The 17,926-nt window shown below is 53.6% G+C and overlaps 1 protein-coding gene across 3 annotated transcripts in view; it reads right to left on the bottom strand.

Annotated features, from left to right (window-relative positions):
- Positions 1-1,771: 1,771 nt before the first annotated feature.
- Positions 1,772-17,926, bottom strand: part of STAMBPL1 (STAM binding protein like 1) — a 37,458-nt gene continuing 21,303 nt past the window's right edge. Inside the window, exons 7-11 of one of the 3 annotated variants that reach the window (XM_041729299.1) lie at positions 17,390-17,514; positions 15,251-15,388; positions 6,033-6,145; positions 5,055-5,154; positions 1,772-4,361 (exon numbers count right to left, since the gene is read on the bottom strand). In XM_041729299.1, the coding sequence (XP_041585233.1) occupies positions 4,305-4,361; positions 5,055-5,154; positions 6,033-6,145; positions 15,251-15,388; positions 17,390-17,514 (533 nt within the window). In that variant the 3' untranslated portion in view covers positions 1,772-4,304. Of the gene's footprint in view, positions 4,362-5,054; positions 5,155-6,032; positions 6,146-13,215; positions 13,894-15,250; positions 15,389-17,389; positions 17,515-17,926 lie in introns of those variants that run through there. The other 2 variants (XM_041729300.1, XM_041729301.1) reach the window with 2 other exon arrangements.

Here is a 17,926-nt window from a genome sequence, read left to right as displayed (position 1 = left end):
CCAGGGGCTGCACCGAGGGCACCTCCGCAGGGAGGAGGGCACCAGAGCACATGGTCCAGAAAGGGCAGCTGCACCTGCTGTGAGGGCCCCGGGCTGGGGGGGCCCCCTGGGGCAGGGCACCGAGGGAGCCCACAGTGGGGGAACGGGGAGAGCCTGGGAGGAGGACAGGAGGAGCAGCCCCGGGAGGAGGGGGAGGGGAGGCTGGGTGTTGTGGGTGTTGCCCTCCCCCCCGCCCCTCCCCCCTCGCCCCTGCCCGGAGCGCACAGCCCCTCGGGAGGTGTGCGGGCCCGCGGAGGCCGCGCAGACGAGCCGGCGGAGCTGCGGGACGGGCTGCGGGGACAGACAGCGGGGACAGGCTGCGGGGACGGGGACGGGCTGCGGGGACGGGGACGGGCTGCGGGGACGGACAGCGGGGACAGGCTGCGGGGACGGGCAGCGGGGACGGGCTGCGGGGACGGGGACGGGCTGCGGGGACGGGGACGGGCTGCGGGGACGGACAGCGGGGACAGGCTGCGGGGACAGGCTGCGGGGACGGGCTGCGGGGACGGGGACGGGGACGGGTTGCGGGGACGGACAGCGGGGACGGGCTACGGGGACGGATAGCAGGGACGGACAGTGGGGACGGGGACGGGCTGCGGGGACGGACAGCAGGGACGGACAGTGGGGACGGGGACGGGCTGCGGGGACGGACAGCAGGGACGGACAGTGGGGACGGGCACGGGCTGCGGGGACGGACAGCGGGGACGGGCTGCGGGGACAGGCTGCGGGGACGGGCTGCGGGGACGGGGACGGGCTGCGTGACCCAGGAGGACGCTGGGCCAGGTCACAGACGGGACGGGCTGCCGTGGCCGAGGGGGCCTCCCCGCCCCAGGCGGGGGCTCAGGGCTGCGGGAAGCCGGGACCAACCTCGGGGCGCGGGCGCACGTGCCCCCGACGAAGCCCCCAGGACCGGGCGTTGGGAGACCTTTGGGGCGGAGGCGCCAGCTCTCGGGAGCGGAGCAGGGCGGCGGCGGCGGTGGGCGCGCCCGGGTGGGGCCGAGGCCGAGGAGCTGTCTGCACACTGTCCCGCCGCCGCCCCGCGGTCGCTGCCCCGTCGCAGCAGCTCCCGACACGGACCTTCAAGCAGGGAAGGTGCCGCGCTGCCTGGCGGAAAGCCCCAAGGACCCCGCGGCCGGCTTGCACCTGCACCTGCACCGCGTCTCCGGGCCGAGCAGCCGCGCGGGCACAGGGCGCGTCTTCTGCTCCGTGTCTCCTCCGTCAGCCCTTCGGTGACGGAGAACCTTAAGCTGCGTCTTCGGGGCAGCGTGTCGGTGCTTCTCTGTGGAGTCACGGCGCAGAACTTCCCACACCCCACGACTCGGGATTAGGGCACCTCCGGGCCCCGGCGACCGCGAGGTGAGCAGCGCCCGGGCGGCGGAGCGGGTGACCCTGCCTGGCGCAGACGCTGCTCCCCGGAGTCAGAAGGGCCCTGGGCCCAGACAACGGCCAGGGACGGGCTGCAAGCACGCTCGGTGCGGCGGTCCGCAAGGCGCACCTCCTGGGCCCTTCCCTTGCCCTCTGCGCGGCCCCAGCTACGCCCGGATCCTGGTACCTTCCTCGCTAAATAGTGAAATTCTCTCCCCTGGATTCTCGCCACCATTTCCACTTCTTTAGCTTCTCTCTGATTATTCAAACATACACAGGAATATGGACTTTATGAAATCCTTTTAATTTTAAGAACAGTATAAAATTAAAATCATACGGATAAAACATAAATATAAAATATATGGCTTTAAAGACCCCCCCCCCAAAAAAAAAAACCCTTTCTTGATTTTTTTTCTTGGCAACCAGTACCCAGTATGACTTCCTACTGGTGACTGTTGGGAAACTACCTTCTCAGTGGGGAAGCCCGTCAATCCACTTGAAGGCACTTCAGCACCAGATCACGGGGAGGAGAGTAACAGCTTTCATATTCTCACCGACGTGTGATCATGGGCTTTCAGGGCGTGTACAACAGCACTTCCATAAAGCATGACAAACGGATACGGTATTTGCTTGTTGGCACCTGCCTTGTGATGTGGGTGCCTGTACGCCACCCCCCCTCCCCGATTCCACATGTTGAAATCCAGTCCCCAGTGTGACGGACTGTGGAGGTGGGGCCTTTGGGGCAATTGCACCACGAGGGGGGATCCCTGATGGTGGGATGAGTGTCCTTCTCTGGGGAGACGAGCTTTCTCTACCTCATGAGGACGTGGCCATCTGTAAACCCGGCAGCCAGCCCCCACACAGCCCCCAAACGTGCTGGCCTGACCCTAGGCCTCCAGAACTGTGGAAAACGAGGACCTGTCGTCTCAGCACCCGTGTCTGGTGTTTTGATCAGGGCAACCCACTGGGATATGCCTTCCCTCACTGAGGAGGCTCCTTGGACATGAGTGTGATGAATCTCTGGGACCCCTGACGCAGCCGTCCCCAAGGAGCAGGAGCACAGGCCCTAGAAGAGGATGCGCATTCCTTAAAGGAAGGAGACTCTGCTGTCTTTGGAACAGAGAACACAGCAGATGCCTCTATGAGGAACATGGAGCCGCATGTTCCCTCCCTCCCTCGATCAACGCCAAGCACTCGACGTTTCTCAAGCATCCTCTGGACAGGAAACTTTCTCTCACGACGTGATCCCGTCACAACATGCCAGGCACATGACATCTGCTCTCCACGTTTTGGGATCACCGTGGCTGGTTTCCCAACCATGACCCCAGGCCCGGTCCCCACAGTCGTGATAGTACAGCTTCTGTCGTGACCTGCGTGTCCACAGCGTGGAACGAGGTTGGGAGAGGAACGGAACCAGCCACGGGAGCGGCAACAGCATCCAGGAGCCGCTGCAGGAGCCGAGAATGACCACGGACGCCCTGCCCTGCTGTCCTGCGAGGGCCAAGGCCCGCGGGGAAGAAGGTGACCCCTGCCTGGCAACCAAGAGAGTCCTTTCCAGAAAACCAGCAGCACCTTCAGCAAATATTTACAAGGTGCTGTGTGGGGCCGCTGCACTGCCGCGATACACTACCACCGCTGAGTGGTGTAGACGACAGAAACCGGTTTTCTGAAGGCTGGAAGTCTGAGATCAAGGGTCTGGTTTCTTCGGAAGCATCTTGCCTCAGGAGGGGGCGTCCTCTGCCCCTGTCCACCCGGTCGGCCCTCTGCGTCTATGTCTTCATCCCTCTCTCACAGGACACCTGTCACATTGGGTCAGGGCCCGGTGGCCTCCGTTGACCTGAATCACCTCTTTAATCGTCCCACCTCCGATGCTGTCACATTCTGTCCCCCGCGGTCACCACTCCTAGGTTTTTCCTACTCCTCCAACGTGCCAACATAGTACACAAACCTCCCGTTCTTCTGTTTGATCAAAAAATCCGTATTTTTTGATCCAGGTAAATGCTTTTATTATCCAGACACCAGTCACGAGTCCCCACCCATGCCTCGATAAAACCTAACGTCGTATTTATGTTCCCTTATTCAGCTTGAAAGTATTTTTCTGTAGTCCCCATGCCCTGCTTCATAGACAGACCCTTTCCACTGCAGGTGCCCCTTTCAAATTAATCTGTTAATCATTTGGGCTGCAAGGTAGGAGCTCCTTCCCTCGTTCATTTCTTCTCCCTGTCACCCCGACTCTCACGGCAACAGGCCGTACGCTCTTATCTGAGCTTTTTGAATCCTTCTCTCAGGCGTCTCTGCTTTTCGTCTCATCAGGTTAAGGCATCACGTGCTACCCCAGGCGTCTGGCACCTGCTTCCTAAGCAGAGGCTCGCTCTTCTCTGTCCCCTGGGGTCCACCACAGACGCAACTCTGAGCCGGACCTGCCAACACTCAACGCAGGACGTCTCCACTGGCTGCAGCCACGTTTCCTCTCACAGGTGGAAACAGTTCATCTTCGACTGCAGGGAAGGGTGGCAGAAACAGAGGGCCGGGCTCGGAGACCGCCTGGCACTCAGAACTTCTTGTTTAGATCATGTTTTATAGGAACGAGGGGAAAACAAAATTCAGGGAAGCATCAAAAGCTCTGAAGACATGCGTAGACATTTCTAGGACTAGCAGATACACTGTTTGCAGCATCGTTTATTGTGTACTGAAGTTCACACCACTGTGATCACCCTGCAGACAGAGCAACTTGAAAGGAAAAACTTCAAAATGCGCAAGAACAATAAATATCAAACATTCTGATCTAAAATGTATAAATATAAAATATCAGTCATTTCAGGAAACGTCTTATGAAAATCCTGCAACCTCAGGTCCAGGGACCAGTATCCGGTGCTAATGGTGCTCGTCTTCAGAACACATCACCTTAGATCCAGCATGGTTATTTTTATGTCTTTTATCGACACATGTTTGCAGACCTAGGGAAGAAAAAGAATTGGTTTTACGTCAGAACGTTTAACACGATTCTCTGCAAAAGGGAATATGAATTTCCTAATTTAAAATGTTCCTAATTTTTGAAAATGTTTCCGATCAGAACAAATAAAATTGTGTTCATTCACTTCCAACAAACACACACGTACAGAGGTTGCCAAGTAACTGTCATTTTAGGTAGATTCTGACTTTAATGTTTCTCTGATGTTACGGCTGGAGAAGCACCACGCGAGCAGTTAGAAAAGATGTAGTCGGGTGTCCCTCTGGGGCTGAAGGAAGCCAGCCCAGACGTGTGGTCGCAGTTTTCACTGAACTGTTACGGAAACATTAATCTGGCCACACGGAGCAGAAGGATCCATGGGACAGTCATCTCATTTTCTTTCACTGTTTCCTCCCGGGGTCTGAGGAAACTAGCTCGTGAAGCGTCAGGACGATACATAAATGGAAAGGGGGCTCGTGCACGACTGACCGGCTGCAGGGATACTGGCGTTGCACGTGCAGTAACAGGGCAAGAAATCTGGAGTAACTACAAAGACCGATGACCTCTCAGGGTCAGGAAGCTCCGGGCGAAGCAGTGCAGCGTTTTAGGCCGTAGTGCACCCTCCCCGGATCCGTAAGGACAATAAATAAAGGAAGAGGTGATAAGTAAGTGTGACCAACAGCCAGCACAGTGTACTCACGCTGAACAGCCTGGGGTCCTTGGTGTGTGGGTGAAAGCCCTTCTTTTTACAAGTGGAGACCTCAAGCATGCCGGCGTTGGTGAGCCTGAAAATGCCAGTGCTGTTTCCGGGTGCAAACAAAAGGGACAAAGTCAGAGATCGTTGGGCTGCGGGGGGTGGAATCGTAGGCAGGTCCCACGCCCAGCGCAGACCCCCATGCGGGGCTGGGTCCCACGACCCTGAGGTCGTGACCTGAGCTGAAAACGCGACTGGGGCGCTTCACCACCTTAGCCACCTGCGTGCCCTCACAGTGGTCTTTTAGGCCGACTTTACCACAGGGGTGCAGATGGGGGGTTCCCAGGGGCTGACACCAGCTGCAGGCGCCCAATGGGCCTCGGGGTGGGGGCCGCGGACCCGAACTGTCCCGTGAGGCCAGAGAAGAAGCAGGCCCTGTGGGAGGAGACCCCAGGCGGCACCTACAGCTCCTGTTTGTAATCATGCACACACCGTTCAAAGCAGCAGCACAAGCGTGAGTGGCAGCGGCTGCCAGACCTGGGCACAGCCCTCCACCCCGACCCCCTGCAGCGGCTCCTTCCCACCCCTCCTGACGGGTGGGCCCGAGGGGCCTGGGGCTCCAGGGGCAGGTGTCCTGCTGGCCTCGCGCATGCGGGGCCGCAGCCAAGGTCCACCCGGAGTTGTCTCACTCCTCGGCTCGTAATCTGTCCTTAGCAGTCACTGTCTCCAACCCTGTGGACAGGCTCTGGAGGTCACCAGCTAAGGCTGGGACTCTTCTCAACACCGAAATAACCCCATTTATACAGCTGGCGGTCACGCTCCCAGGAGCACCGGGCATTCTGCAGAAAGGACCTTAAGTGACATCAAGCCTGCAGAGCTGCAGGTGGGGGCGGCGACCCTGCGTCCCGGGCCAAGAGCCCACGCCCCGCCTGCCGGCACCTGCCGTGGGTTGCCCCCGGCCCCCCGGGCGTGGTCGGCACTTACTCCTTGTGCTTTGGGGAGCAGACGATGGCAATTGCCTCGGGCAGCATGAGCTGGTAGGAGCAGTGGGTGTGCAGGTCCACGCTGGACAAGAAGACAGTCTGCGTGGGATGCGTCTGCCAACAGGAAAGAGGAGGGCCTTATCGGGTGGTCGTTGCGGCCCAGGCCACACCACCCTGCAAGAAGTCTCCAGGGACTGGCCTGGTCCTTCTTGACCGTCACTCATCAAATCGGACTTTTACAAATGCTTCACGCCCCCATGGAACGACCACGATCGGGGAGGGGAGCCCTGGCTCGTGCCCATGTGCTTCCTGCTTACTAGGGACACCAGGTCGCCACGCCAGGAGCCAGGGGAGTCGCCCCAGCACCCCGTCGTCTCCCACAGGGGCCCGGCGCCTTGAGGTCAGTTGCCCATCGTGCTCACACAGCCACTCAGCGGCACAGCTGGGGTCGGAAATCCAGAGCGACTGTCGGCAAACCCACAGCCGCGAGAGGAAGGCCTTTCGCAGGGTTACCACCCCGCACTGTGCGCCATCCGTGGGCCGTCATTCCCTACAAGCAGGAAAGCAGAAGCCTCGGGGCGCCTGGAGACTGTCGGGGCTCATTCCCCCAGCAAGTGCACACTCGGACGGTGACAAGGACGGGGTCTGCATTGGGAAGTGTATCTTCCAGCTTTGGGGCCATATGCAGACTTGTGCTTCCGAGACACCGATCGGAGGCTCACACGAGTGTGAAACGCACGTGCACCCATCATGAACTTAGAATTCACAGTCAGCCCCAATTACTCTTGAAAAAGGAAAGAGTCCGGTTTAATCAGGAAACCCAGGTCTTGGCAAGCAGTGTCTGGGTCCTGTGCCTGTTGCTCGCTGGCTGTGTGAGGCTGAGAAGGCCACTTAACCCCACATGCCCATTTCCTCGCTGCTCAAGGACAGCGAGGAAATTATTATTTAATTATTATTTCCTCATCAGGTCGCTGCATTAAAATTAAATATGGTCATCCACGTAAAATCCTCAGGACAGTGCCTAACACAGAAAGGAACCAGATCGTCTGCTGCATCTGTCACTGTCTTTGCTGCCGTTATTTTAATATTTTTTTTATAAATTAATTTTTATTGGTGTTCAATTTTCCAACATACAGAATAACACCCAGTGCTCATCCCGTCAAGTGTCCCCCGAAGTGCCCGTCACCCAGTCACCCCCACCCCCTGCCCTCCTCCCCTTCCACCACCCCTAGTTCGTTTCCCCGAGTTAGGAGTCTTTATGTTCTGTCTCCCTTCCTGATATTTCCCACACATTTCTTTTCCCTTCCTTTATATTCCCTTTCACTATTATTTATATTCCCCAAATGAATGAGAACATACACTGTTTGTCCTTCTCCGATTGACTTATTTCACTCAGCATAATACCCTCCAGTTCCATCCACGTTGAAGCAAATGGTGGGTATTTGTCGTTTCTAATTGCTGAGTAATATTCCATTGTATACATAAACCACATCTTCTTTATCCATTCATCTTTCGATGGACACCGAGGCTCCTTCCACAGTTTGGCTATTGTGGCCATTGCTGATAGAAACATCGGGGTGCAGGTGTCCCGACGTTTCATTGCATCTGAATCTTTGGGGTAAATCCCCAACAGTGCAATTGCTGGGTCGTAGGGCAGGTCAATTTTTAACTCTTTGAGGAACCTCCACACGGTTTTCCAGAGCGGCTGCACCAGTTCACATTCCCACCAACAGTGTAAGAGGGTTCCCTTTTCTCCGCATCCTCTCCAACATTTGTTGTTTCCTGCCTTGTTAATTTTCCCCATTCTCACTGGGGTGAGGTGGTATCTCATTGTGGTTTTGATTTGTATTTCCCTGATGGCAAGTGATGCAGAGCATTTTCTCATGTGCATGTTGGCCATGTCCATGTCTTCCTCTGTGAGATTTCTCTTGTCTTTTGCCCATTTCGTGATTGAATTGTTTGTTTCTTTGGTGTTGAGTTTAATAAATTCTTTATAGATTTTGGAAACTAGCCCTTTATCTGATATGTCATTTGCAAATATCTTCTCCCATTCTGTAGGTTGTCTTTGAGTTTTGTTGACTGTATCCTTTGCTGAGCAAAAGTTTCTTATCTTGATGAAGTCCCAATAGTTCATTTTTGCTTTTGTTTCTTTTGCCTTCGTGGATGTATCATGCAAGAAGTTACTGTGGCCAAGTTCAAAGGGTGTTGCCTGTGTTCTCCTCTAGGATTTTGATGGAATCTTGTCTCACATTTAGATCTCTCATCCATTTTGAGTTTATCTTTGTGTATGGTGAAAGAGAGTGGTCCAGTTTCATTCTTCTGCATGTGGATGTCCAATTTTCCCAGCACCATTTATTGAAGAGACTGTCTTTCTTCCAATGGATAGTCTTTCCTCCTTTATCGAATATTAGATGACCGTACATTTCAGGGCCCACTTCTGGGTTCTCTATTCTGTTCCATTGATCTATGTGTCTGTTTTTCTGCCAGGACCACACTGTCTTGATGACCACAGCTTTGTAGTACAACCTGAAATCTGGCATTGTGATGCCCCCAGCTATGGTTTTCTTTTTTAAAATTCCCCTGGCTATTCGGGGTCTTTTCTGATTCCACACAAATCTTAAAATAATTTGTTCTAACTCTCTGAAGAAAGTCCATGGTATTTTGATAGGGATTGCATTAAACGTGTAAATTGCCCTGGGTAACACTGACATTTTCACAATATTAATTCTGCCAATCCATGAGCATGGAAGATTTTTCCATCTCTTTGTGTCTTCCTCAATTTCTTTCAGAAGTGTTCTATAGTTTTTAGGGTATAGATCTTTTACCTCTTTGGTTAGGTTTATTCCTAGGTATCTTATGCTTTTGGGTGCAATTGTAAATGGGATTGACTCCTTCATTTCTCTTTCTTCAGTCTCATTGTTAGTGTATAGAAATGCCATTGATTTCTGGGCATTGATTTTGTATCCTGCCACGCTACCAAATTGCTGTATGAGTTCTAGCAATCTTGGGGTGGAGGCTTTTGGGTTTTCTATGTAGAGTATCATGTCATCGGCGAAGAGGGAGAGTTTGACCTCTTCTTTGCCAATTTGAATGCCTTTAATGTCTTTTTGTTGTCTGATTGCTGAGGCGAGGACTTCCAGAACTATGTTGAACAGCAGTGGTGAGAGTGGACATCCCTGTCTTGTTCCTGATCTTAGGGGAAAGGCTCCCAGTGCTTCCCCATTGAGAATATTTGCTGTGGGCTTTTCGTAAATGGCTTTTAAGATATCGAGGAAAGTTCCCTCTATCCCAACACTCTGAAGGGTTTTGATCAGGAATGGATGCTGTATTTTGTCAAATGCTTTCTCTGCATCTAATGAGAGGATCATATGGTTCTTGGTTTTTCTCTTGCTGATATGATGAATCACATTGATTGTTTTAGGAGTGTTGAACCAGCCTTGTGTCCCGGGGATAAATCCTACTTGGTCGTGGTGAATAATTTTCTTAATGTGTTGTTGGATCCTATTGGTTAGTATCTTGTTGAGAATTTTTGCATCCATGTTCATCAGGGATATTGGTCTGTAATTCTCCTTTTTGGTGGGGTCTTTGCCTGGTTTCGGAATTAAGGTGATGCTGGCCTCATAGAACGAATTTGGAAGTACTCCATCTCTTTGTATCTTTCCAAACAGCTTTAGTAGAATAGGTATGATTTCTTCTTTAAACGTTTGATAGAATTCCCCTGGGAAGCCATCTGGCCCTGGACTCTTGTGTCTTGGGAGGTTTTTGATGACTGCTTCAATTTCCTCCCTGGTTATTGGCCTGTTCAGGTTTTCTATTTCTTCCTGCTCCAGTTTTGGTAGTTTGTGGCTTTCCAGGAATGCGTCCATGTCTTCTAGATTTCCTAATTTATTGGCGTACAGCTGTTCATAATATGTTTTTAAAATAGTTTGTATTTCCTTGGTGTTGGTAGTGATCTCTCCTTTCTCATTCATGATTTTATTAATTTGAGTCTTCTCTCTCTTCTTTTTAATAAGGTTGGCTAATGGTTTATCTATCTTATTAATTCTTTCAAAGAACCAACTCCTGTTTCTGTTAATCTGTTCCGCAGTTCTTTTGGTCTCGATTTCGATGAGTTCTGCTCGAATTTTAATTAACTCTCTTCTTCTACTGGGCGTGGGGTCCATTTGCTGCTTTTACTCTAGCTCCTTTATGTGTAAGGTGAACTTTTGAATTTGAGTTCTTTCCAGGTTTTGAATGGATGCTTGTATGGTGATGTATTTCCCCCTCAGGACTGCTTTTGCTGCATCCCAAAGATTTTGAACGGTTCTATCTTCATTCTCATTAGTTTCCATGAATCTTTTTAATTCTTCCTTAATGTCCTGGTTGACCTTTTCATCTTTTAGCAGGATGGTCCTTAACCTCCACGTGTTTGTGGTCCTTCCAAACTTCTTGTTGTGATTTAGTTCTAATTTCAAGGCATTATGGTCTGAGAATATACAGGGGACTATCCCGATCTTTTGGTATCAGTTCAGACCCGATTTGTGACCCAGTATGTGGTCTATTCTGGAGAAAGTTCCATGTGCACTTGAGAAGAATGTGTATTTAGTTGAGTCTGGATGTAAAGTTCTGTAGATATCTGTGAAATCCATCTGGTCCAGTGTATCATTTAAAGCTCTCGTTTCTTTGGAGATGTTGTGCTTAGAAGACCTATCTAGTATAGAAAGAGCTAGATTGAAGTCACCAAGTATAAGTCTATTATTATCTAAGTATTTCTTCAGTTTGGTTATTAATTGGTTTAAATATTTGGCAGCTCCCACATTCGGGGCATATATATTGAGGATTGTTAAGTCCTCTTGTTGGATAGATCCCTTGAGTATGAGATAGTGTCCCTCTTCATCTCTCACTATAGTCTTCGGGGTAAATTTTAATTTATCTGATATAAGGATGGCAACCCCTGCTTTCTTTTGAGGACCATTTGAATGGTAAATGGTTCTCCAACCTTTTATTTTCAGGTTGTAGGTGTCCTTCTGTCTAAAATGAGTCTCTTGTAGACAGCAAATAGATGGGTCCTGCTTTTTTATCCAGTCTGAAACCCTGCGCCTTTTGTTGGGGTCATTAAGCCCGTTCATGTTCAGAGTTACTATTGACAGATAGGAGTTTAGTGTCATCATATCTATTCAGTCCTTGTTTTTGTGGATTGTTCCACTGAACTTCTTCTTAAAGGGGAATTTTAAGAGTCCCCCTTAAAATTTCTTGCAGAGCTGGTTTGGAGGTTACATATTCTTTCAGTTCCTGTCTGTCTTGGAAGCTCTTTATCTCTCCTTCCATTCTGAATGAGTCTTGCTGGATAAAGTATTCTTGGCTGCATGTTCTTCTCATTTAGGACCCTGAATATATCCTGCCAGCTCTTTCTGGCCTGCCAGGTCTCTGTGGAGAGGTCTGCTGTTACCCTAATACTCCTCCCCATAAAAGTCAGGGACTTTTTGTCTCTTGCTGCTTTAAGGGTCTTCTCCTTATCTTTGGAATTTGCAAACTTCTCTATTAGATGTCGAGGTGTTGAACGGTTTTTATTGATTTTAGGGGGGGGGGATCTCTATTTCCTGGATCTGAATGCCTGTTTCCCTTCCCAGATTAGGAAGTTTTCAGCTAGGATTTGTTCAAATACATATTCTGGCCCTCTGTCCCTTTTGGTGCCCTCGGGAACCCCAATTAAACGTAGGTTTTTCTTCCTCAGGCTGTCATTTATTTCCCTTAATCTGTCTTCATGGTCTCTTAATTGCCTGTCTCTTTTTTCCTCAGTTTCCCTCTTTGCCATCAACTTGTCTTCTATGTCAGTCACTCGTTCTTCCACCTCGTTAACCCTCGTCGTTAGGACTTCTAGTCTGGATTGCATCTCTTTCGATTGATTTTTAATTTCTGCCCGATTGGATCTAAATTCTGCATTCATGAAGTCTCTTGAGTCCTTTATGCTTTTTTCTAGAGCCACCAGTAGCTGTATAATAGTGCTTCTGAATTGGCTTTCTGACATTGAATTGTAATCCAGATTTTGTAACTCTGTGGGAGAGAGGGCTGTTTCTGATTCTTTCTTTTGAGGTGAGGTTTTCCTTCTAGTCATTTTGCTCAGTGCAGAGTGGCCAAAAACAAGTTGTATTGGGAAAAGGAGAAAAAGAGAGAGAGAGAAGGAAAGAAAAGAGAAAAAGAAAAAAGAGAAAGAAGAAAAAAAGAAAAACGAGAAGAAAAAGAGAAAGAAAAAGAAAGGAATGTGAAAAAAAGGGGGGTGGGGGAAGCAATCTGAAATCAAAAAGAAAGAAAGAAAAAAAACACAAAACAAAAACAAAAACAAAAAACACGGGGGAGTATCTTCCGATTCTGAATACTTTAAGTCCCTTGTCTTCCCCTGGAACTGGTCCGTCTCGCTGGTCTTCTGGGGGAGGGGCCCCGCTGTGCTGATTCTCAGGTGTTAGCACTTGGGGGAGCTGCTCTGCCCCTGCCTGGTGCAGGACTCAGTGGGGGTTGTTGACCCCATGAGGCCCCAGGAGGAACAGCCCCAGTGGCGGGGGCAGCTCTGCAGCCCTGGAGTCAGCTCCCGCAGTAGCTCCGGGGCTCTCCGTCTGCAGGGCCTGGAGGCTCCGGGGCGGAGCCGCTGATCTGCTCAGCTCGGGGCAGGAGCGTCCTCGCTGTCCTGGGCACTCCCGGCCTCTGCCTGTCCCGGGGGAGGCCTGATCCTGGGTTGTGTCCCGGCGCCCTGTGCTCCGGGGCCTGCGCTGGTGGATTCGCGCTCCCGCCCCGCAGCCCCCTCCTCGGACCCGCCGCCTGAGCCCCTCCGAGCTGCTCCGGGTCCCGCCGTGCGCGCTGCAGCCCTTAGGGAGCTGGGGGCATCTCCCGGGGCGCAGGTGCCTGTTAGTGTCCCCGGGAGCCCAAGGGCATCCCCGCCCTCCTGAGTCCTGCTACAACTCCCTGCGGGCCCCTTTCCGCCCGGGAAGGTTGGTGCAGCTCCTGCTCCTCCGGGACGGGGCTCTCCTGTCCTGGGGACACTCGCCCCGGCCTCAGCCCGGCTCCTCGCGGGGCCCCTCCAAGCCCAAAAGGCTTGGAGGCCTTTTGTGTGTTTATTTCTTTTTCCCCGTCTTCCTACCTTGAAAGAAGCGCGAACTCTTCTCACTGTAGCGTTCCAGCTGGTCTCTCTTTAAATCTCAGGCCGAATTCGTAGATTTTCAGGATGATTTGAAGGTTATCTAGGTAATTTGGTGGGGACAGGTGACTTGGGTACCCTACTCTTCCGCCGTCTTGCCCCTCCTCCCGTTATTTTAATATTGTCATTTTTATGGAGGCAGGCGGTCGGGGAGAAGGAGGGGGTCTCAAGCAGACTCCCCGCTGAGTGCAGTCCCACGCAGGGCCCGATCGCATGACTCGAGATCGTGACCTGAGTCAGAACCAAGGGTTTGCGGCTTAACCGGCTGAGCCGCCCGGCGCCCAGCATCGCCATCGCCAACTACAGGGTGTGGAGCCGTAAGACAGCTTCGTGCCTTACGCTTAGCGACGGCCTGCTGGGGGAACGCGAGCTCTTACCACTCACTGGACTTAAGAGATTTAGGAGAACGAAGGGAAGAGGTGTTGACATCTCTTTACGGATGAGAAGTGTTCTGTGGGGAAGGAGTATCTGGTGCTCTTGGTCTACAAAGACACAGGCCAACTGAGGACCGGGATTATCCCACCTTTTCTAACCCAGAGCATTCGTGAGGCTGTGAGGACGAGGGTCTGCCCGCCTGCTGACCTGTGCAAACCTGCTGTCACCACGTGGAGCCATCAATGCCATCGGCGGGGGGGAGGGGGGGGGTTGTACAAACTGCGCAGAGGTCTCCAGAGCTCCGGGCGGCAGCAAGTGACTGTCGGACATACACAGTGCTCAGCGGCCCCGGGGCTCACAGACTGAATGCACGCGGCGCATGCCCGAGCCCCTCCTTTCTGCCAGGAGCAGTCACATGCACCCCAGAAAAAGCGCTCCTCCATGGAGAGCGATGCAGCCGCTACCCCCACGGATAGAAGGACCAAGGCATGGCCGTGCCCCGGACACTGATGGCCGCAGATGCCACTGGCTGCGATGGCGGGCCGGGCTCTGAGCGGGTCACCCCACGCGTTATCTCATTTGACTCTTAGGACACGAGGAAAGTGCTGTGTTCACCTAGGAATCATGCCATGGAATTCACGGACTCCTCTCCTCTAACACAGGCCGGGGTAAGCTGGTTACCGTGGCGGCTGTTCCGCGGACCGCTTACCTAACGGGCCCACGTTCCTGTAATGAATTCTGAGCAGAGCTAAGATCTGAACGCGGGTGTTTTCATTCATAAGCCCTTTCGGGGCACCTGGGGGGCTCTGTGGCTGAGCGTCTGCCTTCAGCTCAGGGTGTGACCCTGGGGGCCCAGGATCGAGTCCCACATCGGGCTCCCCGCAGGGAGACTCCTTCTGCCTCTGCCTGGGTCTCTGCCTCTCTCTGGGTCTCTCATGAATGAATAAATCTTTAAAAAAAAAATTCATAAGCCCTTTCTCACGCCTACGATGGCCTGGTAGGTGCTGGAACCCAGGATTGCTCCACCACGGCTGTTTACACAGTGGTACCTTCCTCCCTGGCCCGCGGGGGAGAAGCAGAAGGATGCATGGCCCCTGTTTGGTATATAAAAATATCTGCTTAAAAGAAACTTTTTCTGGGGCACCTGGGAGGCTCCGTGGGGGGAGCGTCTGCCTTCAGCTCAGGTCGTGATCTCAGGTCCTGAGATTGAGTCCCGCATGGGCTCCCTGCCGCGTGGGGAGACTGCTCCTCCCTCTGCCTCTCTTTCTCATGAATAAATTAATAAAATACCAAAAAAAATGTTTTGGAAGTTCTCTTAGAACAACGCACTGTTGGCCCACGGTAAAGAGAAAGAGAATATCAAAGAGTGTCTCATCAAGTCCATTAAAAACCTGACATGGTCCCCGTCAGGCCACATAAAATCATTGAAGGGGGTCACCCAATTTCCAACTGTTTCTCTGTCTCGACACTGGACGGTGAGGGAAAAGAGCAGAGCAGAGCGCTGCCCAATCGGACTCGGCAGCAGACCCGGCCCGACGCTGTGGGGACACTCATGGCACTTGAAACAACCAGAAAGAAGAAACGATTCCAAGGAAGCTCCATTTCCTCGAGGAGGAACGCAGCCCCCGCCCCCCCACACCTGTGGAAAAGACACCGAACCCCGAGGCCCCACGTACATGGATCCAGCCCAGCGTGAGGAGGCCGTGTTGGTCCTGCACACTGAATAGTTCCTCCACGTTCTCCACGTCGCAGTAGTCCGGCCCCGCGGACTGCTTTGGCACGATCACATGCGTGATGGTGAATTCATTGTGCGTCTGAAAAACAAGTAGCGAAAAGAATAACCAGCATCTGAGAGAGAAAAATGGTAAGACCCCACAGGCTGAGCTGGAAGCAGGGCGCTTCGCGGTGAGACGAGAGACGACCCGCCGCCCGCAGCCCCCCGCCGCGGACCCTGAGAATCAGCCTCACATGTCACAGTGGCTAACCTGCCAGAAGTCCGGGGGCCGTTCTCGGGGGCCCGTAACCTATTCCCACGATGGAAAACGTAGACAGGAGTGAGCGTCCCAGGCTGGTCCGTGAGAGGTCAGTCAACAAACAATGTCTTGATATGTTACATTTGCGATGGAAAAACTCAGAGATCACAACAAAACAGCAGGTGCATTTGGAGGGGGGATGCTATGGGGAGTCCGTGGCTGTGCTGGGGGCACTCTGCGGTGTGCGGGGGTCGAAGGTCTCGTTCATATGTGACTGTACGTAACTTCACATCCTTCCCCAAATCTCTTCTGCTACTGGGTGGACTCACAGGGACTTAGTTCTCCACCATTAAGGTAATGTTTTGGGTTTGCATTTAGAGAAAAAGGAAAGCCCCCACATTACTGCCTTCAGGGGAAGGGGCGGCGGGGGCTCAGGCGGGGGGTGCTCATGCCGGGCGGGCTATCCACCCCCGCGCCACCTTCCCTCGGGGCCGGGGCTCTCCTGCAGACGGGGTGCACGTCCTGCGGCCTCCACTGCGGCTCTCCCCTCCACACTTGTCACCCCGTCCTGGCTGACTTTATGCCTTCCGGCCCGGGTGAACGGCCCATCTCGGGATCGCCCCAACGTCCCAGAGGAGAGCCGCGCCCAGTCCCCAGTGGCCGGGCCACCCCGTCCTCCCACGAGCAGGCCAGCCCCGCCGACAGGAGGCACCCGGCCGCTCCTTCAGAGGCGCCCCCGGGGCACTGCAGGGCCGAGGCCACGGCCACGTGAGGCTACGGCTGCCGACAGCTGCTTTGGGCGCAGCTGTGTGATGGAGGGAGTGGCGCGCGGACAGCGATGCACCATCAAGCCAACCAGGTAGGACCCATGTCTTGAGGGAGCAACCACCGCACGCCGCTGGGGAGGTGAACCAGGTGGCGGTGAGGATGCAGCAGGTGTGCAGCTGCTGTCACCCCGTCTCCTGGAGGACCAGGGAGGAGCGGGAGTGCGGCAGGGAGGACGTGTGCTCAGTGAAACGGTCGGTTAAGCCACAGTTCCCCGGATCAGTGTTTAGGGGGAAAACGTGCCCGGACCCAAGTGACTCCACGAAGGGCACTTTCCACAAGACATGACTCGCCTTCCTTGCAGGTGCAGATCCAATGTGTCTTCTGTTGCTTGTCCTTCTATATTCACATTATCTTTCATCACATATTTCAGATAAAATTCTCCGTAACGTAAATAGGGCCTGTGCTGAGAGGTCAGCTGGCCGAAACTACCGCCTGAAACTAAGGAAAACAGCCAAACCCTGGTCTTACTCCGCGTGTTTCTGCGAAAGGAAGGCCAGACAACGCCTGCAGAGTTAACGACGTGACCGTCCATCACAGGGACAGCTGCGGCAGGGATGTGGTCTAGGGAATCCGAAGACCTGACGTCCATCATTGTTCTTTATTTTAGAGATTGTATTTACTTATTTTAGAGAGAGCGCGCGAGTGAGCAGGGTGCAGGACAGAGGCAGAGGGAGAGACCCTAAGTAGACTCCCTGCTGGATCCCATGACCTTGACATCATGACCTGAGCTGAAACCAAGACTCGGACGCTCAACGGGCTGCACCACGCAGGCGCCCCGGGTCCCTCATTTTTCTAGACCGAGACTTAATACGTGGCTTGATGCATTTACGACTGGCTTCTGCGTCCCGTGTCCTGGAAGCGTCAGTCCGTTAGCGACGACAGCTGTCAGTGGACTACGTCGGCCACGTCGTCATGTGTGCGGCCCTCGGGGTGATTCTACCCTGCTGTGCTCGTCACCCGTCAGTGGCGCCCCCGCGTGTGTGCTGGGCAGGGGGACAGGAACACAGGCCGTACCAGTTTTCCACAGAGAATTCCACAGGTTTCTATTCCTCTCACTGTATTAGATTCCGCCAGCAGCAGAAATTTGTGGCAAAGGTCTCTCGGTAAAACTACACGCCGCAGGCCTTCAACCACTAAGTCTACGAGAGAGCAAAGGCAGAAAGAGCTAAAGACACATTCCCGCGTCCCGGCCACCAGAGCTGCGTCAGCGCGACCGGGCCAAGGGAAATACAGGGACGTGGCGTCCCGGGCGGGTGCTCCCTGTGCTTCCGCAGCCCGAGAGGCGAGCTCAGCGAGGACGGCGGGGCCCGGGCATGACCACGCGGGTGGCGCAAGCCGGGCCCACTCTGCCCCCGCGGGGCAGCTGCAGGGGCCACAGACAGCGGCACAGACCTCGGGCCGCGGCGGACGTTCCCCGCTCGGCTCCCCTGTGACCCCGCGTCTCCGCGGACGCCGGGGTGGGTACTAGGGGCGCTGATCTTAGCAGCGATTAGCAGGAGGGGAACACGTTAAGCGGCTGCCTCTCCTGACTCCTCAGGTGACCGGAAGCAA

Source organism: Vulpes lagopus, chromosome 14 (assembly GCF_018345385.1).
Source record: "Vulpes lagopus strain Blue_001 chromosome 14, ASM1834538v1, whole genome shotgun sequence".
Classification (NCBI taxonomy): Eukaryota; Metazoa; Chordata; class Mammalia; order Carnivora; family Canidae; genus Vulpes; species Vulpes lagopus.
This window is presented reverse-complemented; position numbering and strand designations above follow the sequence as displayed.